A 26,943-nucleotide genomic window follows, 5' to 3' on the forward strand; every position below is an offset into this window, starting at 1 on the left:
TGCCTTACATCTGACTGTGTGTCTTTACTTGTTTCTCCAGCCTGCGATGATGAGTGCTCTGGTTTGTTGATCAGCGATATGGACCGCCTGTTAAGCATCATCAATGAGGTCACTTTGACGACACCCCTTCCACCACCTTATAAGGTGTTGTACCGATTTGAGAACATGACAGAGGAGCTCAAGGTAAGAAAAAAAAATGTGTGAGAGTAGTTGGAATTTACTTTTATTTAACCCATGTCATAACTACAAGTGGTTTCATTACTTTGACTTACTTTGACCACCTATATGTGGCGTCCCTCAATTCGATGCCTTCAAATTTCCTCCATTTGAATTCTGGAAAAACTGAGATTCTTGTGTTAGGACATGGAATTTTCTCCAGTGAGGTCGGTCATTACACCAGCCCCCCTGCCAACAATATCAAATATTCTACTGAGAACCTTTGCATCGTTTTTTGTTTTGTTTTGTTTTGTGAGGCTCTAAGATCCAAATCTTGTTTCTTTCATCTAAGGAACATTTTAATCGGTGCCTTGTCTTACACCCAGTAATTTGAGACTTTTAATACTCCCTTTAAATTCCGCCCGACTTGATTATTGTAACTTACTTTGCTTCGCTGTCCTCCTTAGCCTGTTATTCCTTTTGTTATGATGCATTTCTCTTTTTACTCTTTTACAATTTTTATTAGAACAGCAGATGCTGGTATCTAATGTTACCAATGGTTGTGACCATTGGTTGCATACTACTTTTTATGAGGCGTTACTTGAATGCTCTATGTAGGGCATACTGATACTCATTGTGCATTCTAACACTACTACAACATGGTAAACTTATCTAATGAATCTACTGATTAACATGTGCATGACATGTTATGATACTTCGACTGCTTCTGTTTGTGAACCATTCAAATGCTTGCCTCTTTTTTAAGTGGAACTTTTTTTTGGCCTCACTATGATGTGTCAGTCTCTAGTGGGCTCATTACTTCCCCCTGAGGTCTAAAGACCACTGGTACAATTATCAAGTCACAGTGAGTCCTACACACACCACAGGGAAATATGTACTTTTGTGTTTCAGCCCTGTGATAGACTGGTGACATGTCCAGGGCGTACCCCACTTTTTTACACTTTTTAAACTAATAGGCGGCATAAATAGCCTACTAAGTTGGACAAGCAGTATAGAAGGATGCAAAGATGGCTAGATGACTGAATGGAAATGTTTTGTGCTTCAAAGGTTTTACAAAAGAAAATATGTACTATAACTACTACTTGGTTTATTGTAAAAAATAAACCAAGTAGAAAGCATTTTAATGTGCTGTGTAATCAAATATATGGTCGTACATTGAGACACTCACTTTAGCTCACTTAAGATGTTCTGTAGGTAAAGGATTATCCTGCATTAACACTCCTTAGTGAGTTTTTCAAAATTTTCCAAGCGCTTAATTACAATTCCATAAAGTTGCCACATTTATATTGCTAATACACACTGCACTTTGAGACAATTTAAATATGTTTATCAGATGTGTTTACAATTGAATTATTTATGTCTTCCTTGCCTTTTGCACGCACTTGTTTATTCTTTTCTTTTTAGCTCTACGGCACAAAGCCAGACAGTTCAAAAGCCTAGCCCAGGGCCAAAATGTGTCAGACATTTCTCTCCATAATTCCTTCATCTCTCTGTTTCTCTCTGGCAGCACATGTTGTCGCCTCAGAAAGCTCCAGAGAGATTACTGCAACTGGCTGACTCCAACCTGGGATCGCTGGTTACAGAGATGGACCAGCTACACAGCAGGGTAAAAACCTTTGAGTTTTTCTTTTGACTCAAATTTTGTCTCCATCGTTGTCTGCCTTCGTCCTGTCTTTATCCTTGTTTCACTCTTTCTTTGTGTGCAGCCGGAGAGCAAATACACATTGTGACAGGCACTGAGATCATAGTTTAAAGCATTGTGTGTAACAGTTTTTGCTGTCTGGGATGTCAAAATATAGATATATAGTACTGAGACACTGGGAATTAAGTGCTGCTATCCACTGAAACATGCAATCATAAATACAGATAAAGGATGTAAGGTAAAAATCGAGTTTGTACAATTCTAAAAGTCTTCTCTTACGCAAGCTTTCTTGAACTTTCTTTCAGAAATAGTTCTCCAGGCTTCTTGAATGAGATTCAAAGCTCTTCTTTGGATGTCGATTGCCTTTTGTTCCATTCTTTGTTGAGATAATCTAGATTTTAAATGCTAACATATACCAGTATTATTGAGGGTCAGAGAAGCATATTTTGAGCATTTTACTAATTTTTAAAGCAGATTTTTACACAACTTTTAAATCCTATATTTTTACATGCATGTTTCTTTTTAGTTGTGTATACTATGCAAAAATAATGAAGATGAAGTGCAGAATAACTTGTACCAGTTGGTCAAAAATGTCTTAAAGGGCATTTTAAGGACTTTATCATGGCAGTTTCACTTTGATGGTTTGTTTTTCAAAGCAAACCTGATGTCATGAATAGCTTTCCCACCCTCTGGAGCTCTGTGTTGCTTCTTTTGGTCAGCTATATCGCTCAGCTGGGCGCGGATGAGTAGCTAAGTGGTTGGATATTAATAAAATAAAGTGGTTGTCACACATGAACTCCAGAGAGTTCCAAAGTTTTCATATCTCACATGGAATATACAGCTGGAAACAGTCTGTTTCAGACAGTTTGGTTTAGTTGAGGGTTTTGCAGGACGGAGGACACCTGACACCTACTCATGTTCTCCCTGAGCCTGCGTAGGTTTTCTTCAGGTACTCCAGCTTCCTCCCACTTTCCAAAGATAGATTAATTGGTGATTCTAAACTTGGTGTGAATGCGGGGTAGATAGAGGTCTTAAGCGCACAGATTAAAGTGCTCTTTGAATGTGTGTGAAAGCCCATAGAGTGATATATAAATCCAGTCTAGTTTATTCCATCTATTATTCTGTGATGCCACAGAATAAAAGTTCAGGGCTGCGCTACCTGTTTGAGAATCAGTCCATGCATAAAAGTAATTAAGATGAAAAGTTAGCACTCTAAAGTTTTATATACCACATAAATAATGAAGTATTCTACAAACTCTTTGTCTAATACGCGCTCATTTTTTACCATTTTGAGAGTCAAAGTTATCTGTAAGAGTAGTTTACCAACACAGAAGGAAAAAAACACTTTTTGAGTGGAGGGGACCTAAAAATACCAAATGGAGAAAAATAACACTCACATTCGTGCTGTCAAGCTGCAGCCTTTTAGGGGCTGAGGCCTTGACATTTGTTGACAGCAATACTATCCCCCACACCCCACACCCCATCGCACATACACACATACTCTCACACAAACCACCTAAAATGATATAGCATGGTCTTGTCAAATCACAACAGTAATTACCTACACTTTCTTTTTGTCAGTGTGTGCGTGTTCATGTCTGTCAAAAATTCATCCGTCTCTTGTTTTCCTGGTCCTTTGTGAACATGTTAATGTCTGATATTTTGTTTTCATTTCATGTCAGTAATTCATTTATCCTTATATTTGTTTGCACAGTATTATCAATAGTGCTTATGTATTGCTTTCATCGCCCTTTACGTTGAAGATCTCATCCTTCTTTTTTCCGCTCCATAGAAGTCGATACGTTCACTTATTCAGCAGTTGTTCATTATTTTATAACGTATATGTCTTTGTGTACAGGCCACTAAGGTGTCTGCTGATGGAGAGCAGGTTGAGGATGATGCTGACAGGATTCATAAACGAGCCGAGGACCTGGAGCAGTTCATCAGGGACACACTGCTCGGAGCTAAAGGTAGCAGAAATGAGAAGCACCTCTCCCCTATTAGCTTCCTCTATATCCTGCCAACTGGGATTTCAGGATTTATCTGTCTATTGTCTCCCTAGTTTCATCTGTCATTAGAGCACATTTCATTAAATTAGAGAATATTACACGTAACAGATCCCAATGGGAAATTTGGGTTATTACATTTCGGGAGAGTGGGACAGAAGAGTATGAAAACGTAATGAAATGAATAATTATCATGACAGAACACATTAAAAACTCCATTTAAATAAAGATGCAGCATCTTCAGAATGACACTGAAGTTGAATTGCACATAAAGTAATTACTGTGATAAGAGCAGTGTCGTTACAACCAAGACTCATTTCAGCATTTACTCGGAGTAAACAGCTTGTATTCGTTCTATTCGATCATTATTCTTTGAAAGTGTGACATTTTCAAAGTGAGACAAACAAAACATCTTAGTACCCCCTTGTAAGATCACTAATGGAAAACGTAGCTCAAACACAGTCGCTGATGGGCCAGCTGCCAGTGCTCTGTGCCAGCTGCCGGAGTAAAGTGTTGCCTGACCAATAAAGACAGATCCAGCAGGCTGCAGCATCGCTAACCACGGTGATAAAGAGAGCACCTACCAAGATAATTGGGTGCAACAACTCAGTTGGCTTTGTTCGTTTTGTAGGTAGTTGGCAAGCAACTCTTCCATTACCTTGAAGAGTAGCATCATGTGGCAAAAGAGGCTTCTAAAGCACAATCTAGCTCATGTGCACATGAACTACAGTGCTACACAAAAATCTTGAGCCAGCCTTTCTTTTACTAGGAAAATGGGAAATATGTGCAGTTATTTATTGAAATGTGACCACATAATTATAGTGAAATAAACTGTACAAGGTAAAAACAGTTTGTACCATTCTAACAAGCTTAATGCACTACAAAATCGATATTTAGTATGAGCACCTTTATTCTTCAGCACAGCCTGAACTCTCTTAGCCAGGTTAGAATTGCTTTTAGTCCTCAGGAATAGTTCTCCAGGCTTCTTGAAGGACATTCAAAGCTCTTCTTTGTTTAAAAAATGCTGAGGTCCGGGGTCATTTATTGCCCTAGCAGTGTGCTTGGGATCATGGTTATGCTGAAAAACGAAGCAGTTTTAAATCAGACGCTTTTTCCAAATGGAATTGCCCGATGGATCAAAATCTGATGGCATTGTTCTGTGTTCACAATTGTTCATAATACCCAGTTTTGACAAGTTACCCAACACCACTGTTTGAAATGTAGCCCCAAACAATGATAGATCCTCCACTATGTTTTATAGATGGCTGTAGGCACTCACTGTTGTACCTGCTTCTTGACTCCATGTATACATCTCTTTATACATTTTGACAATGCCTTGTTGCAATGTCTGCTTCTTGTGCAATAATGCACACCTCTTACTTAAAAATTGCTTCTTCCACTGAGATGGTTTCTGATGAGGCTTTATTGAACAGTACATGGATAAACTGAGGGGCCAGATGAATCTCTTACATGCTGTTAATCTGCTGTAGTCTGCCACTTCTTCTTTGGATTATCTCTTGTTTGCTTGGCATATCTCGGACTGCCAAGCATTGCCTAACGATACAATTTCAAACTAGTTGTTTTTTACACTTGAGTGATTCATAGTTCAGTGTTTATGGCCTTAACATACAAGAAAGGAAGAAAAAAACATTCTTCTGAAAATTGTCTGCTACAAGAAAAGGACTGAAAATAAGTGAAAAGCAGCCAATATCCAAATAGACATTTTGTAAGACCTTTAGAAAGCCTGGAAAACTGTTGATCAGGAACACTTTAAGAAGTTACTCTTCCTCCCGAGAAGAACGGATCAACATCTTTGCACAATACTGTACTTATTGTGGGTTCTCAGTCATCCAGGTCATGGTAGAAGCTTGGAGGAAAAAGTACTGTACTTGTTCAATCACAAATGGTAGCTTGAGCAGCATTGCTCATGCATACACAGATTCATGCTTCAAAAGTTTTTTTTAAAGATTTTTTTCCACATTGGCCTTTTTTAAAATATATTTTTTCATGGTAAATGTTCAGCTCCTGTTCACCAGCTCGTTGCTGTGGTGCTAAGTATGTACTGCAGAGTGGCGTTTAAAGGAAAAAACAATAAATAATAAAACAATAAAGAATTTTTGCTGTGTCTTGATAAGAGGCAAGAGAGCGGTGAATCAGAACGGTAACGTTGCATTTCAGAAAATTAGAACAACAAGCTTGTAGCTCAGAAGGAAATCTTTGTAGGTTTAAGAATTCAAACAACCCTGCTGCTTTGATTCACTGTTAATAGAATAATATTGGCTTACAGCACCTTTAAATTAATTTTCAATTAATTTGAACCAAAATATTTTCACAACTTAAAGGTATTTCTTCACTATTATTTGTTTGTTTGCTTGAGTTCTTCATGTGGTGTCTTTGTTTAACCACGAATCATATATTATCCATGTAGCCACAGATTTAGGGATAAGTACTGTCCAAAAGCGGGATGCTGGTGTAAAAGAGTCTCTCAGGACTTTGCAGTTTTTTCCAGATGGTTTCCTCCAGCAGTGACGACTTCAGGCAGATTGCTTCTTTCTTTGGCTCTGTCTTACGCACACATGCGCCCACACACACTCACACACAAATATATACTCTGCATATGTAACTAGCAGGTCACTCAATTCAGCTCCAGTCTCCTTTTTTTTTCTTTTTTTTTTGCTGGTGCAGCTGCTGCATCTCCTCCTTCAGCTCTGTCAACAGTGGCTTCGTGACCAGCTTGTGATTAGTTTTCTTCTTTGACTCAACACAAAATAAACACAACAGATGATAACTCAAGTATAAAAGAGGTTTCACTGCTTTGTTTAGGGATTCCAAGCCATTAGCAGTCTTCCGTGTGGGAGTGGACGAGAATTGAACGTGTAGCTTTTGAGCTTTTGTTTAGCCAAAAGTGCTTTTTTGCTCGACACTTTGGTTGTACTAGAACCCTTCATGCTCTTCTTTACCTACTATTACAGCTGACACCACATTTAGTCCCTGTTGTTTCAATATTAGCCTTAAAGTGGACTACTACACTTTTTCTCTGGTAGTGTGTTGCAGTGGTGGAATCTAAATAAAATGGACAAAGTTTCGAATAATGAAGTTAGTTTATGTGCAAGTTATCCCTATAAAGACTTTGAACTATCCTAAATGAACAGTTTCGAACAATCGTTTGTACTCTTGGTTGTGTATGTCACTGAGATTATATCCCTGATGTGGTTATCCCTGGCACATGGCTCTGGCTGTGGGAAAATCAGCCTATTTGTAAAGCCTCTGTTTACAAGGACCAGCCAGCAGTGAACTGGCTATGTGGGCACTAGGTTAAACAGGTTGTTGCCGACAGCGGGTGGACTCAGGTCCAGTGTAGGATGAACTGTGAAGAAAGAAAAGCTACTCCCCTTTTTTCACATTTAACAAAGTAAACATCAGTGACACAATTCAATGCAGTGTGCCATCACCAAGATATTTTTTTAACCCACTGCATCTTTGGCATTAGAAAAAGCTGCCGATTTCAAACAGTCTCCACTCACTTGTTTTTGAACTCTCATTTTTAGATAAACTTTGCTGTCACAAAAGTGTTTTTTTTCCCCTATTCTGAGTTTTTTTTTTTATTACTTGTATTCATGCTGGCTGGAAAAAGGTGTTTTAGTATGGACAAAAGACACAACCCTTTAACAGAAAAACTAAAAACACTGCAGCTCCATGGTAACCACCTAAACTTTATCTGCTGATAAAAGCTCCATAGCGAGCGAATAAGTGGATCTTGAGTGCAGCTTGGTTTGTCACCTGTTTCCACAGTCGCTCCCTGTTGTCTAATGTGTTGTTCTCTGTGTTTTCCCTTTCAATAACTGCTCCAGTTAGACAGTCAAAGCTTTAAAAAAAAATAATAGTCTTGTTGGTGAAAATGGTTATATATATAAAATAGTTATATATGTGCGTGTGTGGCTCTAGTTTTAGTCACTTTATCCTGAGCAACTCTAATTGAATTCTACTTAGGCTTAGCACAAATAAATCTATTTATAAGTGGCTCTTCCTCCCCTTTGCTGATATTAGGTGGGAACAACAAACAAGTGTGCTCTTTCTAAAACTGTGTAGTCAAATAATGAAATATTTTGATTTCCACTATGAAAATTTTATGGCTTGTGTGATGAAAAGAAAGTTACTAAACCAACCCATTCTGGCTGGCTGTGATGAAACTGTCCTCTTCTTGTTGTTGCTCCCAGCTCTCTGGCCCTCTGCCTAATCATTGTGTGATTATGGTTGTGTGCGCGCACGTGTTTGTTTCTGAGAGAGGAAAAGAGAGACTGTGTCGCAGCTCACTGGATGATTGAGAGCAGCAATTAGAGACTTAATTAGTGGCTATCACAAACGCGTGCGCATGCACACACACACACACACACACACACACACACACACACACACACACACACACACACACACACACACACACACCAGATACACAAACACTGATGCCAATGTACACACACATTCATACAGCTGCGCATGCACAGCCACACACATGCACACACATAATAATACTGTACACACTTTTCTCTGTGTGCGTGCCTGTGTTTACTAGATAGCATAATATGATTCCATCCACGTTTTAAGTGTTTAATTGGCTTTTAAATCCTACTATGTAATTATATGGCTGTGACACACACTTACAAACTCATAGACATACGCACACACAAATGCAACATGCGCACACATACACACATGCAGTACAGCTGTTCATTAGCATGATGGCTTTACTTCTGTCTTGGCTCTAATCACGGCATGTTTACATTTTAAATGAGCGGAAATGCTGCATTGCCACAACTGCGCACACATACACTCAGGCCCACCCGTACACAAACACCTTCCAAACACTCACATACTCCGTTTAACTTTGAACTTACTTTAATCATATTGTGTTTACATTTCAAATGAGAAAGGATTGCAGCATTACAGCAGACACACAAACCACACAAACACACATTCAGTTTTTCCCTCTTCTGTTTTCGTTTTGCATAAGCAAATACACAGACACACTTCTCATTAGGGTTGCAGCAGTTTGAATAGCCATAGAGTCTCTTTTTTTTACTGTATTTTAATTATTGATTAGTTTGAGATTTCACTAGCTGTAATTTAATTAAAGAGGGGCAGACATAAACTCCTTTGCTTTGAATAGAGCTTTAGCGTGTGCATTTGTGTCTTACTGTCAGACTTTGCCAAAGACAGAATGTCCATCAGGTTTGGCGTGTTCATCTGTTTGGCTGTGGTACATCTCTGTATATATGAAGAGGATTTCTGTGTGCACTTCTCAAACTGTCCCTAGCATCCACTTCTGTCACACCAGTCCTCTGCATGTCCTCCTTCACTCCTATGTGGTCGTCCTCTTTTCCTCTGGCCTGGCAGCAACCTTTGTCCAATACATCCACTATCCCTCCTCTGCACATGTCCAAACCATCTCAGCCATGCCTCTCTAACATTATCTCCAAACTGCTCAGTCTGAGTTGTCCCTCTGATAATTCTACCTTATAATAATGCTGTGGACTGAACAGGCAAGATAATACTTGAAAACACAGTGTTTCCATCATTAGATTAAAGTCATACAGGTTTAGAAAATTCAATCTGTGGATGATGAATTTAGTATTTTGTGCAGTTTCTGTCCACTACTTTAGTGATGGCTGAAATTTCTCAGCAGCTAATGGATTGCCATGAAATTTGTGCTGAATCATTTGCTGAATGTTAGAGTGTCCACTATCCGTTTTGTAAATTAACAGTTTGCGTGGTGTGAACATTTTCAGAATGTAGTTTTACTTCTTTGCACTAAATAGTAGGGCTGTGCGATATGACCCAAATCTCATATCCCGATATAAGAATTCTATCGTCCCAATAACGATATAAATCACAAAAATGCAACATTTTCTGTAAATTCTGTGAATCTCGGGAAGCTCGACTTGCAGGAAGTGTTTCCAGCTGCGCGTCATGTAGCTGGAGTCGAGTGTTTTAACCGATGCATGAAACTACACATTTTTAGACATAAGTTGTAACGGCTGCCGTTTTCTTTGTGAGTATTTATTACACGGCGTGCTGCGGGGAAAAGCCTGTCCTAACGTTTGAGTCTAAGGTTTATTATTTAGCACCCGGCCGCTCTTTTTTTACTTCTCATCTGCAAATAACCTGCTCTTTCACGTGATTACGTTTATTTTGAAAAGTCTCAACAGGATCTTGAGTAGTGATGTGCGGATCGATCCTGAAATATCGATTCCTCCGATACCAATCATTTATGGTCTAGAATCGATTCTCACATTAAAATATCGATATTTTAGTAATATCATTCGGATTGTCTACATTCAAAGGAACTACTTCCTCTTCCGCCTTTCATAGTCATGTGCGAAATACGGCTGTATAAATGTCTCGCGCCCCTTGGCGTGCACACGCACAACAATGGCTGAGCCTAATTGGAGTCATGTGAGGACTTATTTTACCTCCACAAACAGCTGAGACGTGGTTTGCGATACATGTGGCAAAAAAGTGCTCCAAGAGTGAGGTGTTGTGGCCATACTAGGGCTGTTGGGGGGGAATACATTTTACAGTGTTTATTTATCGGATAAAATACGTTAAATGTTTGGCCGACCCGGAAACAGCGGGGGTGTCCAAATTCAGAGGCCGCTTCCACCTGAGGACCCGGCCTTCGTGGTCTAAAGAAAGCCGGGTAGTACGTCATGAGTTCCCTCGGTGGAGTGAAACTCTGCCGTCTGCTCCTTGCTATCTAAAATATAACCGGGCGCTGGCGTAAACACTCGACCGTCTCACACTTCTATTTAATCATTTTCTTTTTGACGTTTATTCAGCTGTATGAAAACCCCAGAGGAACCCTCCCGAGGGATTAATAAAGTTAAATTTAAATTAATCGAATCTAATAACTTTAATCTCAGCCAAACCGATTTACTCACGAACAAATAAAACACTGAAAAAGCCAAACAATAACATTTTTAAGTTATCAAAGTGACTTATATATCATGTTTAACCCGAGTAGCGAAAGACCGCGGGGGTTTGAAGACGATATTTGAAGTTTACACAGCTACATTCTCACCTGAAAATATGTTAAAAGTTTTTTTGCGACCAAGAAAGAGAAATAAGAGTAATATTAAAACTAAGTAGCTGTCGCCATTGTTGGAAACTGGAATTGGCTGGGCCGCGCTATGAATTCTGCGATATGGTTTTTCAATTTTGTTGTCCGGGTGGAAAATCGGGAGAAATTCGGGAGAATGGTGGCTCCGGGAGATTTTCGGGAGGGGCACTGAAATTCGGTATTCTCCCGGAAAAATCGGGAGGGTTGGCATGTATGGTTGTGGCAACATCACTAACCTTGTCAAACACCTCAGAGTAAATCATATCACAGAATATGACGAGCGTATGTTGAGACTGAAGAGGAGGAGAGGGACAGGTGCTGCTAGGGCGACACAGACGTCTCTCACAGAGTCCTTTAGTGCTGCAGGCAGGCAAGGTGTTCAAATAGCACAACTTCAGTTTTTTTTTATTTCTATATGATGAACTCTGCATTATTAAGTGATAAGAAGAAGTAATCTGATGTCCTGTAATCATTATGATGCTATAATTTGAGATACAATAAATAAAATATGTTTTTGTACAAAGTATCAGTATCGGATCAGTATTGTCGATACCACCCTGAATGTTACTTGGTATCGGATTGGAAAGAAAATCAGTGGTATCGCACATCACTAATCTTGAGCTTTATTGTGAAAGGTTTATGTGGAACATAAACAAGCGAAAACGCGATGCTGTTACCGTCGTTGTTGCTAACGACAACGCATAAAAACAGGCGCTTGTCCGTCCGTAGTGTGGTTATATAAAATATAAGAGAAAGAGAGAACTTTAAGAAATGAATATAGCCACTACAGTGACCATCAAAACAATGAAAAAATATTGCCGTAAACAGTTTATTTTGCGACACCATGAAACAAACTATAGTGTAAAATGAAACGATAGATGTTTTTATATCGTCATCCGATATATATCATTATATCGAACAGCCCTACTAAATAGGACATTTTTTTTCATGTTTTTATCCATCTTTATGGAGTTATTTTGCTTACACAGTTGGGCTGTATATTGCCTATACACTAAAAGGAGATTGACCCTCTTGGCTGTTTGTCTTGTATATAACAGACTAACTACTGAAAATTGTCAAAGAAGCTGATCATGGTGACAAACCCACAAAGAACTGACAGAGAAATCTTTAGCTCTGATAAATAGATTAGACTCTCCCTTTCATGCACCAAGCTCTGGTGTGTTAATGTTGTTTTTAAACTAAATTTGATCATCTAACAACTGAAAATACCCAGATTATTTTCCCAGGAGAGAGTAAAAAATAAAACTGCTCTAAAATATAAAGTGAATATGTCATTACAGGAATTGCTGGCCAGTGTATAAACTGATTTCATAAGATGATTACGTGTCAGTGGTGTGTTTCAAAGCTTGTTTTGAAGTTTTTCTGCTCTTGGTTGCTGAAAGGTTTGTTAGCGAAGCTAAGCAGAACTGTTAAGGTGACTAAAATAAAAACATCCGAACTTGATAATACCTATATATTTAAAATATAAAAGTTCATTATTAACCCTGAGGAAATTTCAGTGAATCTGAAATGCTTGTAAAACTGTGACTGCATGAATTGAGTCTGTCCACCTGCCGTGTTCTAGATTCAGACTACTTTCACGTTGTGTCTTTGTCTCCAGACCTCGAATCAAAGGCTGCTGAGTTGAATCAGTCTCTTTCACGGAGAGGTGGAACTCCAGAAAAAAGCCTGAGCGAGATGAAGGAGGAGATCCAGGCTATGCTGCATGAGATGAGGCAACGACAGCTGGGAGGGAAGAAAGTTATTGCAGAGGAGGAAAACAAGTATGGAAACACATGAACACATATGTACAGAGGTCATGTTTTTCTATCTCCCACACACACACACACACACACACACACACACACACACACACACACACACACAAAAGGAAAACTAAGTAAACAGACCAGCCATTGTTTTAGACATATGCAACGGAGTGTGTGCAAACCATAAGGTGGTAATATACAGAGATAAAACATGCTAACAGTCATGTCTGAGTACAAGAGAAAAAGTGAGCATCCATGCTATGGGAACTTTTTGAGGATGCTTGATGTTTCTCTTTCTCGCTGTCTTCATTATTTTTATTTTATTTTTTGTAAAATTTGTAGATTCAAATCACAACTGTTATCTCTAGGTGCTTTATAGTGGAAAGAAAAAAACCTAGTGTAACAGTGGAAATCACATCAACCAGACAAATAAATCTATGATCAAGCATTGGGTGATGGTGGGAAGGAAAAACTGCCTTTTATCAGGAAGAAACCTCCAGCAGAAGCAGATTCAGATAGAAGCAACCACGTGCTGTGACATGTTTGGGGGGGGGTGAAGCGAAATGAAGAAAGGAGAACAGGGGGAGACAAGACGAAAAAGTCCATGTGGGAGAGAGAAGACACAACAGTGCCATGTAAACACACAAAGAATAAATTGAGGTGAGTGGAGATGAAGTGCTCAGTACATCACAAGTCCTGCAGCAGCCTGGACCTATATCAGCATAACCAAGGGATGCTGAGGGTCATGTGATAAAGCCAAAAGTTTAAGCTTTATCAAAAGGCCAAAGTTTAAAGTCTAATCTTAAGTCTGTCTACCAAATTCAAACCGGGAGCTAGCTCCACAGGAGAGGGGCCTGATAGCCGAAGGCTCAGCCTCCCATTCTGCTTTTAAATACAATATGAACCACAAAATGCTCTATTAAGATAATATAGTACTACTGGCTCTTTAAGATATGAGGAGGCCTGATTGAGGAAGATATGAGCGGACTTTCTACAGTAAATGGGATGGTTCTTATATAGCACTTTTACTCTACTTGAGCACTTAAAGCGCTTTATACAACATTATACATCACCCATTCATTCAAGCACTTTTTTCTGTGCTTAAGCGCTTTCTGTCTAACATTCAAACACATTCACACTCAGATGGAAGCATTGGAGAGCAACTTGGGGTTAGTATCTCGCACAAGGATATTTGGCATGCAGACTGGAGCAGCCAGGGATCAAACCACCAACTTTCTGATTAGTAGATGACCTGCTCTACCACCTGAGCTACAGCCACCCCGAAAATGTGAGGAGAATGATTTTAATTCAATTCTTGATTTAACCGGAAGCCAAAGAGAGACACCACCATCTGGGAAATATTATCTTGCTGCAGCATTTTGGATCAACTGAAGGGTTTTCTGAACAATCTGGTAATATTGGATTATAATAGTACAGCTTGAATATTCTGAATGCTTATTTAATTCACAAACTCGCTTTTCAGCATCAATTTGAAACATGATGTTTCTAAATTTAGTGATAATAAAGAGATAAAAGAATGCAGATGAAAGAAATCAACACATTTGTTTGATGTGACTCCAGGATTCCACCTACCAGTTATTTTGCTCTCACTTGTTCAAGACTTTGCATTTACTTTGAGCTGTTTTTACTCATGAAATTGTGAGTGGTGCCAGGACATTGTTCCAATGTGTACAAAACACTATGCTTCAGAGATTTTCTCTCACTTGTAAATACTCGGTTTGATTTTAGCAAGGTTGCTGCCTGGGTAGAGTGTGCAGAAGGCAGGAAGTAAGAAATACATTCGCTTTTTGCAAAATCACCTTTTGTATTGTCACAAAGTGGACATTTCTACTTATGGTTTGCGGTAAATTAGTTTGAAAAAAATTTAACTTGTGTGTAATTACTTTGTAAATGCACTATGTTTGTTTCTGGCCATTTAAATAAAGAAAATTCTGCCGCGTGTATTGATAAAGTAAACTGCAAATGATGTCAGACTTGATATTTTCAAGAGTTAGAAACTAGTTTCATTTAGATTCTATTTGTTTATGGAACTTTCCGTGAATGCCGGGAATAAAAGAAAATCACCTTCATTTGTAAAACAACACTGCACTGAGTATTTGGAAAATTGTTAGGTAATATGTAGAGGTTAAATTAAGCAAACCCATCATTCCTTTGTGATTTCTTTCTTTCTTTTTTTGGACATTGGGTATCAGATGTAAACCACTCCCACTTACAGAGATCTGATTGCTATGTGTCCTAAAGCCCTGTTGATGTTTCCCCCTTTGCGTTCCCACACTTTCTGTCTCTCTCAATGCATTTGATGGAATTAGTAATCTGTTCCCGTCTTCCCTCCTTTGCTCCCTCTCTTTGTCTGTCCCTTTGAGCAGTAAATGTTGACAAGGTCGATGAGTTAATTAAAAGTATCACCGCGGGGGCAGAAGCGGAGAAAGACACAGCCATACAAAGAACAGGTAGTGAGAAGAAAAGTCACAGAGGGACAGGGGAACAGCTAACAGATGGACAGCGAGTTGTGATGGGATAACATATGAGGACAAACAGAGACAAAGAGAAGTTGCCACTGCTATTCAGTGACTTGCCTGTCAGTTCACAGTGCATTATTTCACTGAGCCCTGAGGGGAGCAAAGAAAACGCTAGCAAAAAACAAGTGCTAAAATGAGCAAAGCTGGCACAATTATGCATACTGTTTATATTTCATCTAGATATGCCAGAGTTCAAAAACTTTGCAGTGTGCTGCAAATGTTACTTTCATTCACATGCAGCATTAGTATATAATGATGTTGTAATAATTAATTGTTAGATGCGCCCGTTATATTTTTTTAACTTTGACTTTCTCTTGCTATTCTCCACAGGGTTCATTAAATTGTCATCAGATCAAATCATTACCTTCCATATGTCCCTAAAATTATATGAAATTGTCCTCTGAGTACTCTTAACTGGAGGACACTAGATCCTTGTAGTCCTTTTTAATGCTGAAGGTTAAAAATTGCACTCATTACAGGACTCACTGGTAAGCATATGGCTACTAAACTGTTTGAAAGTATTTCTGCTTTCTAAAAGTTCACATCATGGAGTAGGGGTATGTCACCAGGGTGCAGAGGAGGCTACCCCCCCCCCCCCCCCCCCCCCCCCGTCCCCTTCTGGCTGCCTCTGCCTCAATTTTATCCCGCAACTTAGACATTCACTTTACTCACACTCTCATTACACATACATATAGGATCTTGGGGGTGGGCACGATACACGGAGTCCAAAGTACCATCAGGGTGTACACCTCACCCCTGGCGTCGTTGCCCACCTCTCAATTTTAAATACACGTAGACATTGAGGGCTAGCAGGAGGGACCATGCGCTTACCTGCTGCTCTCTGGCAGGTAGCTCCATGCCCTCCTGGGTTTTAAATGCACCTTAGAACACACATGCATCAACACTACAATGAGCGGGTGGAGGGAGGTTTGGAGTCTTCTCTCACCCCCGTTCTCTGCGGCCTGCTGGAGCGGGGGGGCTAGGAGGAGGAGTTGGCCGTCCGACTGCGGTCTGGAGTGTGGGGCCTCCCTGCTGCTGCGGAGTCGGGGCGGTCTGCCTCCCCCCACCGCAGGGAAAAGGGTAACACCACCTGGGTCTGGGTGCAGTTCCCCCCTCCAGGGGCAAGGGTACCTAGACCCGGTTTGTAGAGTACGCTTGGGGAGTGTGATCGTGTGTACAGCGTCTCTTTATGTCTGTCTCCACGTTGGTTGAGTGTGGAGTAAGTGCATATGAGAGCATGAGGGTGGGAATGGATGTTTGTATCTGTGTGTGCCTGTATGTCTGTGTCTATATGTCAGGTTGGGTATCAGACGCCACCTCTCTGGGGACATCTCAGGCCCTCCAAGGTTTGGAGGCCTATCTCCACCCACCACCACTTCCCCTGCCAGTGGCGGACTCCCTCAGGTGTCGGTGCGTTGGTGGTTCTTTGTGTCTGGGGGTGGGCGTCCGGGTACACACCGGCTCACACGATTGGTGCTCTGTGAACGTTTTCCCTTGAGTCTATCCCCTATGTACACATCCTCTGATGCCCCGAGCCAGCTAAAGAAGAGAATATTTGCTACAAGCCACCCAAAATGTGAAGTGGTGACTTTTAGGTGTCTTCAACATGACAAGATGTCCATGTTGAAAATGCTCAATGTCTCGGTTGTTGCAAAACAATCATTGCTGCCCACTGGCTAGTTTTCCTTTTCAAGTTTTTCATTTTGAGAAGTCTTTTCTGGAAACATTCATGATGATGCACTGCGTTATGCAAAAAGCCCCCTAAATTCATATAAAGGCTGAAACAGGGGCTTTAGAAAGTTTACACTCTGCCAACTTTCTCACCTTCATACAGCTGGCCGTGTATGCGACGGCCATGAATGTTGCAACATAAGTTTCAGAGATTGTACTCTCCCATCCAATTTTGTCTTTGGAAATATGTAGCAGTAGAGACTGTTTGAACACCTATGAAGTATTTCTGATGGAGTATACTGGCTCTCTAAGCAATCAGTGCTCTGCTCTTTCATTTGCTGGATGCCTGGTACCACACCGCTCACCTGAAAGCCATGCACTCACTTGCTTCTACTGCTGTTTTCATTTCATTTCATAGCCTAGAATGCACATGGAGTGTCTGAGTCTGCCTTTCCCATTGAGGAAAATGACTATTGTCACCTCCCCACTCTCAGCCTTGCTGAGCCTGATGTTGTAAAAAGAGAAAATGGATTGTTCTGTAAAAGCCAAACACAAACATTATACATAAATACATTTGCAAATGATCCATCCCATGTTAGATACTCAGTGTGTACTGCACTTAGAATGAGAACAGCACAACAAAACTATTAAATTTTAATGAAATGTCCCTTAAACAAAGCCTGATGACAGCTTAAAATTCCTTTTATATTAAACAAAGTCTCTGGATTGTTGGCTCTGGATATTTGTTGCAGCAAGCTGAATGCAAAATTTATGCCTCGGAGTATTTCTCAGACAGGCAGCCTGATGAGGCTCGGTTGTTAGGTTTTAGTTATCTTTTAGAATCTCGTTTTCTTCCAGTTATATTTATTGCTGTTACCTATATAGCAAATTCTGTTGCAGTGTATATTACCACGTGTTGCTTTACCCCCTCACCCACACAGACACGCATGTTAGAGTGATATTTGCAATGTTTTACATTGCTGCAATTTAATCTATCTTAGCCTGAGGGGTCAATAGACAAACGCTGCTAATTTCAGACCCACATTTCAGTGTTCAGTCATATGGAGTGATTATTGTCTTCAGACTAGCAGAGGGTCTTTCACACATGGCAGTAACTCCCATCCTCTTGTCTCTTCTGTGGATTCTAGTATTCGCATGTGATACTTTAATCCACTGTTCTACTAAGTCATGTATGACACTGTGCAGTAACACTGTGGGATTTAATGGAAATAATCCAGTCTCTCTCTCTCTCCTCTTTTTCCATTCAGTTTAGCAGAAGAGTTGTATCAGAAAGTCCAAAGACTCTTTGGTAAACCGCATCAGGCCACTGAAGACCTCAAGGCAGAGGTGACAATTAATTTTACTTATTTGTCTTCAGTTTTACTAAATGAATGGCTTAACACCTCCTTATCTTCTTTCTAAGATAAAAGAGAAGCTTTCGGACCATGAGGAGAAGCTCAGGGATGCCCATGGTCTGCTCATCTTTGCCCAGGGACAGACAAGTCTGGCTGGCTCACTGGCTTACCAAAACCAAGCTAACCTCACAGCCCTGGAGGTACAAGCACGAGTTTACATTGTGACCTCGTGTCCAAACTGTGTGTTTTGTGTATAACTGATATTTTGAGATGTCAGTTAGTTAAATGTTGTCATAATGTGGTAAGCAAAGCCTCTATGCCTCTTTAACTATCACACAATGGGGCAATCGTGGCTCAAGAGTTGGGCATTCGTCTTGTAATCGGAAGGTTGCCGGTTCGAGCCCCGGCTCCGACAATCTCGGTCATTGTATCCTTGGGCAAGACACTTCACCCATTGCCTACTGGTGGTGGCCGGTGGCGCCAGTGTCCGGCAGCCTCGCCTCTGTCAGTGCGCCCCAGGGCAGCTGTGGCTACACTGTAGCTTGCCATCACCAGTGTGTGAATGGGTGGATGATTGTGTATAGTTAAAGCGCTTTGGGGTCCTTAGGACCAAGTAAAGCGCTATACAAATACAGACCATTTAGACCATTGACAGTAGATTCTGTAAAAACACCCTTCTGTTGGCATTACAATTACTTGTCAATGTATTTGCCGTATACTCTAAAGTGCTGAAGCGAGCAGTATTTCATAAAAACCGACTCTGAACCTGAAGCATCTACATGAACACTGCTGTGTGATGTCTTTGTTACTCCCCATTTGCTCTGTACTTTCTACTGTGGCCTGGATAGCTACAGAAAAGAGCACCAAAATGACTGTTTGCACATTTTTGGACCCTTCCATGCACTTGAGAGAGACCAGTGCACAAATTTATGCTCATACCAATAAGCATGTTCCAGTCTTTAAGAAGTTGGGTCACAAAGTTAAAGGCACAAGGCCACACGTTACCCAACGTCTGATAGTAACGATAACGTTTTAAGTGTATTTTATTTCTGACTTTAGACATAAGACAATTAAATCTTTTAGTTTCTGTCTCCTAAACTGAAAAAACAATAAAAATGCTTAATAATCCCAAAGACTGAAATTCACCATCTATAAATCATTGATGCCACTTAATCTTATTTTGTTGAGAAGCCTTTTGCATGTGATTAATCATCAAGAAGGGCTTAGATGCAGCATAACCTCTAACAGAAAAAAATAGCAAACATTTATTGAATAGATTATCCTACATATCCTACAGGAAAGATTATACAGTCTTCTATCTCTGACACACTCAATCAATATAGTCTCACAGCAATTTCATTAAATGCACCTTGCTAGTTACGGCTCACTACCCCTTTTGCCCTCAGAACTGTCTTAATTCTTTGTGGCACAGATTCGACCCAGAAACACTGCTTAGAGATTTTGGTCCATATCAACCCGATGGCATCACACAGCTACTGCAGACTTGCCAGCTGCACATCCATGATATAAATCTCCTAGTCCACCACATCGCAGAGGTTCTCTGTTGGATTGAGATCTGCTGACTGTGGAGGTCATTAAGCTCATTGTGATGAAACCAGTCTGAGATGATTTGGGTTTTGCGACATAGCACATTATCCAACTGGAAGCAGCCATCAGAATGTGGCTACACTGGGGTAAAGAGATGGACTTGACCTGCAACAATATTTGGGGAGGCTGTACTGTTTGAATGATGCTCGGTTGGTACTAAGAGGCTCAAAGTGTGCCTACAACATACCCCCCCACACATTACACCACCACCACCAGCCTCAACCAGTGGTGTAAGGCCAGATGGATCCATGCTTTCATGTTTTTACCACCAACTCCTGACCCCACCATCTGAATCTGGTCCTGTTTTCTTTTAATGCAGAGGAAGCGATCTGCAGTCAGCGGAGTGAAACAGGAAGCACAGAAGGTTCTTAGAGAAGGAGAACGTCTACTGGGTGAAGCGAACCAGCTTTCTGACAACGTCAACAAAGAGATCGAGGTACGGAAATAAACCTTTCGTGCTCTGTAACACTTTAAACCTCTGTCCACTCTAGAATATTCTGCCTCAGGTTAGTTGTATTGCTTTTGTCTTCAAGAAAGACAAATTTCAGTTCGGCACATATAATGTTATTGTTATGTTTTATTAGCATTAAAAGTCACTTTTATGTAGATCTGAGTCTCTGTTCTCTGTTCACAGGACTTGGAGGAAATGGCGAGTGAGCTCGGGGCTCTTCATGGCCGGCTGGATGACAGAGTCAGTCACCTCACTTATGGTTTGAGCGATGGTCGCCTGGCTTATCGCGTGCAGGATGCAGAGGAACATGCCAAGCAACTTAACAACTCTGCAGCCATTTTAGATGGGTAAAGGGAGTATATTTTTACAGTACAGAAAAGCACACACATAGGCCCAGGTAGTATTTACTTCAGGCCGAGTGTGATTTTAAAACGGGTTCATGTTGCTTTCTTTCATGTTGTTGTCTTTTTTAATAACATTTGCTGGTTACAGCTTTTTCACTCAGTTTCATGTAACTGTAAGTTAAATATCCAAATCGACTCTTAAGCGCTAAAAGCATACCATCATCAACTGCACGCTCAGCTTCACAGTTCAGTTAAGCTGGAATATATTATGCTCAAGTCCACCCAAAATCCAACTAATGGCAGTAAATGTTGAAACATGAAAAGTTCTGGAAATTCTCATTATAACTTCCAGTTTAATTTAACTGCTTACCAAAGTGTGTATAACAAATAGAATAGGAAATCACTGTCCATTTCTTCCTCTCCCCCCCCTCTTCACAGTATTTTGGCTGAAGCTAAAAACCTTTCCTTCAATGCGACAGCCGCCTTCAATGCCTACAGTAACATTAAAGCGAATGTTGATGCAGCAGAGAAGGAAGCAAAGGCAGCCAAACAGAGGGCGAGCGAGGCGCTGGCACTGGTAAGAGGACGTGCACTGTCACGTATGGAAACACATGCTGTATGTAACTCGCCCTGTATTCAGCTACTGTAGATACCAAGCACAAGCAGTTTAGCAATCCGGACCATGAAAGTGTTCTCTCAGCACAAAAGATAGTGTGTGTGTGTTTGTGTGTGTGTCGCATGCAGTGACAGTAATGTAAGCTTGTGCTCTCCATTAGTCATGGCTGAGGGATCAAAGCACAGCTCTGTCCCTCTTCTTCCTTCCCTCTCTTTCTCATTATCATGACTCACACCTGAATTCTTCCTTTTTCCTTCTTTTATTTTTTAATTTGTCCCGTTTCCTATTCCCTTTCTTTTTTTCCTTCTTTTTTTTCTTTTTCCCTTGCACGTTTTTACTTTTTTTTTAAACATTCACCTTCATCTTTGATTTTTTTTCTCCATGTATTTCCTCTTCTCTCCTTTTTCACTTTAATTTCCTCTGAGCCAGTTCATTCGTCTGACCGTCATTCTGCTGATACTTTACCCTTCTCTTGTTGACTCATCCGGCTCGTTTGCTTTTTTCGCCGCCTTAATTTTTTCTTTTCCTTTGGCAAGTAATATGTAAAGGGCTAAAAGTGAAAAGCAAAGGGATGAAAAAATGATTCAAAGGGTTGAACACGGAGAAACAAAGTGATGAATAGTTAAGTAATTTGAATCCCTTTCTTAGAGGATCATTTAGCAATGCGAAGTAGTTATGCTTTGATCTTACAGTCGGTACCTCTGTATGCAGATTACTGCACCTCTACATTTTTTTTTTTTAAATTTGTGTGTGAACCCAAAAATACTTTATTCTGAGAGCATTTTAAGTCACATAATTTGCACTGTTGCTCCTTGTATGCAGGCTTTAGGTCCAGAGATCCCAGTAAAGGAAGCAGCTCGAGATGCCCTGCAGAAGAGTCATGTACTGTTGGATCAAGCTAAACAACTTCAAAATGAGGTCCAAGGTACTGTCGGTGTATGTGTATCCAGAATGTATATTATATATAATGCAAGAAATAGGTTCCTTATACAATATAAACAAGCCTTCCAATTTTAGAGCAGTGTATCTGATATCACTGTCGTCCTACATTTGCCTCTCTATGCCTTTTTCTCAGTCACTCTTTCCCATTAGGGAGGTGAGGGAAGTGATTTCATTAGCAGGCGGCCTTGGCTTCAAATCAAACCACCATCATCATTTACTTTGTGTGTGTTGTGTGTGTGTAGAGAATGCAGCTGGTGTGGCCGGGCTGAAGGGCAGAGTTAAAGCAGCGAAAGACAAAACCAAAGACCTGCTGAAAGCTGTCAATGGAACCATGGCAACGCTCAACGCCATCCCCAACGGTATGATTGCATCATTGTGTGTGTGTGTGTGTGTGTGGGGGGCTGTGCATGCACACAAGTGTGGGCGAAAGATAAAGACAGAGTGGATCAATATCAGTGTGTGGATAGAGGTCAGTTGCTCGGGTAAACTCAACTTGACACATGTCAGTACTCACAGATACGCACTCGGAAATGCACTGCGGCGATAGCAAAGTTACTGAACTGAAGTGTTACACATGTTTGTGTTTGGATCGACACAAAGACAGCTCTCAAATGTAGCAATAGTAACAGTTCAACATGGAAACATTTGCCTTAAAAATAAATGAATATGAATAATAAAGAGATTTTTACAGGATTTCCCTAGTGTGATGTCACCGTCTGCTTAGAGCAAATATTTAGCGTGATACTTTTATAGTTTCAGTCTCAAACAATAAAATCTGTTCATAGACTGGCCCTATGCAAATGTTGTATCAAAACAAGCTGTGTTTTTATTCTGGAGACTTCTCACGTCCAGGATGATCAGAGCAGGGATTCACATTTAATCATCCAAGTTTCACTTTCTTTTACCATGATGTCTAAGAACTATAATCCTTGATACTAAGTGATGAATTTAAAATTATTGTGCAGCGTGAACTGAGAGAGCATATATCTGTGTGCGCGCATGCGTATGTATGTAATGTGATGCCATAATCAAACCAAATTAATGCCATTAATTGCTTTGTGGAACTTACAGAGTCCAGATCTGACCTAAGAGCTATCTTGTTATTTCTTTAATAACACATAAAAATGATAGTAAATAAACTGAACAGTAAAGTATATATTTGTTTAAAAATTTGGGTTTGCACAACATCAATGTAAATTATGGCAGTTACAGTACACATCTTTTATGTTTCATCCTTTGACAGACACAGCAGCTAGGCTAGCAGCCACAAAGGCTGTAGCAGCGGATGCTAACGCCACAGCCATCGACGTCCTGGAGCGTCTTGGAGATTTGAACCTGCGACTTGGTGGACTAGAGCGCAACTACACTGATCTGAAGGAGACTGTCAGCAAAGCCAATCAGATGATCCAGGACCCTGAGAAAAACAGTAAAGTGCTTTTCTTTTGGTAGTTAGTATGCATAGTCTAATATTAGTAGGCAGGTAGTAACTAATTACTCTTTCTTTACTCCGAAAAGAGTGAGCTTTTGAACATTTTTGCAACTCTTACATCCTAATTTGATAAATTAATAACAAAATGTTGAAAATGATCAACTGGAACATTTCCAAACTTTTATCTTGTTGTTGTCTCAGATCTACGTAAATTCAAAATTGAAATTTGATATATTTCTCTCTGTTTCTCTTTTTTTCAATCCCCACAGCAATCAGTATGTATATTTCACTTACTTTAATTTGAGCACGTATTATACGTGGTGCACCAATACCATATTTTAATTGCAATATCTCACATATTTGTTTTGCTTAAATACAATAAATCACAGAGTTCACACTGTATTGAGTCAGCGCGCTCTTCAGTCAGTATCGCCTATGGCGGCATAGGCTGATTTCGACAGCAGTATTGGAGCACCACCCATTAATATTGTGATTATCTTTAATAGCTACACGGTAAACAATAGTTGCTTCTAATAAAGCCTCCATTCGGCATGAGCATGAGAGCTCTGCACACTGCAAAGCATAGCACTTTTTTTTTTAATTTTTATGTCTTCTCTTTATTTTTATCTTTCCTGGATCTTAAGCTGATACAATTTCTCCAAGTAAATAAATTAGAAGCAGTTCTCTTTGAATGCTGAGTTACACTAATTGTTTGGCTCTTACTGGCTTTGCCATCTTTCTGTCTCTTCCTCCACATTTCTCCTCCTCCAGTGATTTCCTCATCTACCATTATTTTGCTTCGTCTTCTGCAAGCTTTCTCTTTCTCTCAGCTGCAGTACTGTACCGAATAGTATCATGATAACAACTATGGTAGTGTTCTGTATCGTTGTATTTGATCTCTCTCTACCTTCAGTTCATGCTGCAGGAGCAAAAGTGAAGGATTTGGAGGACGAAGCTGACAGGCTGTTGGAGAAGCTGCAGCCAATCAAAAAGCTACAGGACAATTTGAGGCGCAACATCTCCCAAATAAAGGAACTGATTAACCAGGCCAGGAAACAAGCTAATTCAGTAAGTTGTTGACACACTGCCATGTACAACTCCTACTCATAGTTGTAGGAGATCACATGTTTTATAGTAGTTTAATGTTCTTGTGCAAGATTTATTATGATTTATTTGAACTTCCAGAAGCATTTGTGGCTGGCTAACACTTCGACAGGTTGACCAGGAGAGAGTTGGACTGAATGTGTTTACATGTACGAGGCCCAGCCATGGGTCTAGTAGGCTTGGTTTCTTTTGATGACTTTCTTCCACCTCACCCCTGGGAGCTATTTAGAAACACGTCGGTGCCCAGCGGTTGGTTAAAACTCTGTTGCAGGACTATATATGGCATAATAATTCAGGCATAATCTGCCTGCATTTATAAATTAGATATCAGTCTATCTGAGACTGATTGCTCTCAGTCCAAGCTGGACTTGGAGGCAAATACCAGATGTTTTTTTTTTAAATACTTGTGTGTTATTATACAATATATAGGATAAATTCAAACTAAAATCGAAGATTCCTTTTTGTGGAAACATTCTTAATTCCTTCACTCTTTCTTCCTGTTTACAGATCAAAGTATCAGTGTCTTCGGGAGGTGACTGCCTCCGTAGTTACCGCCCTGACATCCGAAAGGGGAGGTATAATACCATCATTCTTCATGTCAAAACCACCACACCTGACAACCTGCTACTCTACCTGGGATCAGCCAAATATGTAAGCACGTCTCAGAAAAACACAGGAGCATAAAATCAAAAATAGTTTGAACTTGTACAGGTTGTTAATTTCTAAACAAAAACCAAATCTATTGCCTTAAAAATGTGTCTTTATGTCACAATTTAAATATGAAAATGTTCATTTTTTTAAAAAATGTTTCATATCGATGCATTGTTCTCATTTAATTTAACACTCAGGTGCTATGTAGAGCACCATAACATATTTTTTTTCTCTTGAAGCGTTCTCGTGTACCATTAGTCTTGCATTAAAAAGCACACACACTTGTCTCTTTCCCATAAACCGGCCCTCTCACACACCTTACAGGTATTCCCAAAGTGGCTTGTCTAATATGTGAATAACTAATACACATTGACACATACTTGCAGGCACCCTATAAACATAGCACTAATTTAAGTCACCATGCTACTCCCAAGGTGTGCATACGTGTGGGTTTGGTTGTAAACACACGTGTGTATCTTGATGAGCAGCACCAATTAACAACAAGTTTATGTTGCCATGTACTTTAGCCTGATTTCCCCTGAGAAATCTTCACTGCATCTGACTGGAAAGTGTGGAACATTCATATGTGTGTGTTTGTGTGTGTCTACTATTTTCTGATGGTGAATAATTCAGTTTGTATAGTAATTTTGTGTGTGTGCATGCACGCCTCTTACATTTTTCTAATAGCGTGTAATACTAGTTGAATAGTAACGATGCTGCCCTGTGATCTCTACTAATGAATAATCGGCATTACCCTGGGGAGACCAGAAAGATTAGTGCATGCACTTTTGTGTCTGTGTATGCGTGTCATTTGTGTCTTCAAATGTGACCCCCTGATAATCTCTAATTGCGCATAATAATATATGAATTATAATTCTTGGTATGCACTTCAGCTGCATCATGAAGATGAGAGCATATGCTGAAAGTTCACCTTTTTTTTTTTCATACTCATACATATGTAATAAGAGCATTAATCAAAATACAGCAAGATCCAGTAAAAATCCACTTACAAGGACAGATGGAGAAAAGGAAAGCTTTTGTAGCCCCGGAATAGATAAGAACTGGGTATAAAAGTGCTTCACTGTTCAATCATTCACATTTTAGTACATAAAACCGCTGCATAACTCCTGCATTGTGTCATCTTAAAAGCATAGACTGTGTATAAAAGACACCTGTATCGAGGGAAAAGTAAAGCCACTGCCCATCACTTTTTACCTTACAGTTTGCCACTAATGGACATTATAGGCTCTGGTTTCATAGGTCACTCTATGCTAGGACATTTCCAACAACGTTATGTAGGTAGTTGCTTCAGTTGCTCATAGTTTAACTCTGTAGCTGCTTGCTCCACATGCAGCTATTTTGTGGTCGAAACAAGTTTCAATTTCACCGGCATACTGTGGTCTTACCATGCATAACTTCAAGCCTGTATATAGCTTACATGTTATTTCTCTTGTAAATCATTTTAACATGGGTACCTTTATTGGCTTCACCACAGATCCCAGCTTGCTAAGGAGCTAAAGC

At 40.0% G+C, this 26,943-nt stretch overlaps 1 protein-coding gene across 1 annotated transcript in view; it reads left to right on the plus strand.

Moving 5' to 3' along the window:
* The window catches only part of lama2 (laminin, alpha 2), a 233,020-nt gene that overhangs the window by 175,500 nt on the left and 30,577 nt on the right, over positions 1–26,943 (plus strand). Inside the window, exons 37-50 of the mRNA XM_085248215.1 lie at positions 41–183; positions 1,685–1,783; positions 3,678–3,789; positions 12,564–12,726; positions 18,191–18,269; positions 18,346–18,477; positions 20,205–20,321; positions 20,520–20,683; positions 21,119–21,257; positions 22,119–22,221; positions 22,481–22,597; positions 23,482–23,664; positions 24,581–24,735; positions 25,279–25,422. Coding sequence (XP_085104341.1) covers positions 41–183; positions 1,685–1,783; positions 3,678–3,789; positions 12,564–12,726; positions 18,191–18,269; positions 18,346–18,477; positions 20,205–20,321; positions 20,520–20,683; positions 21,119–21,257; positions 22,119–22,221; positions 22,481–22,597; positions 23,482–23,664; positions 24,581–24,735; positions 25,279–25,422 — 1,850 coding nt within the window. The remainder of the gene's footprint in view (positions 1–40; positions 184–1,684; positions 1,784–3,677; positions 3,790–12,563; positions 12,727–18,190; positions 18,270–18,345; positions 18,478–20,204; positions 20,322–20,519; positions 20,684–21,118; positions 21,258–22,118; positions 22,222–22,480; positions 22,598–23,481; positions 23,665–24,580; positions 24,736–25,278; positions 25,423–26,943) is intronic.

This window comes from Mchenga conophoros, linkage group LG15 (assembly GCF_057382185.1).
Source record: "Mchenga conophoros isolate Kocher_MC1m ecotype Shallow Benthic linkage group LG15, M_conophoros_male_GT1.1, whole genome shotgun sequence".
Classification (NCBI taxonomy): Eukaryota; Metazoa; Chordata; class Actinopteri; order Cichliformes; family Cichlidae; genus Mchenga; species Mchenga conophoros.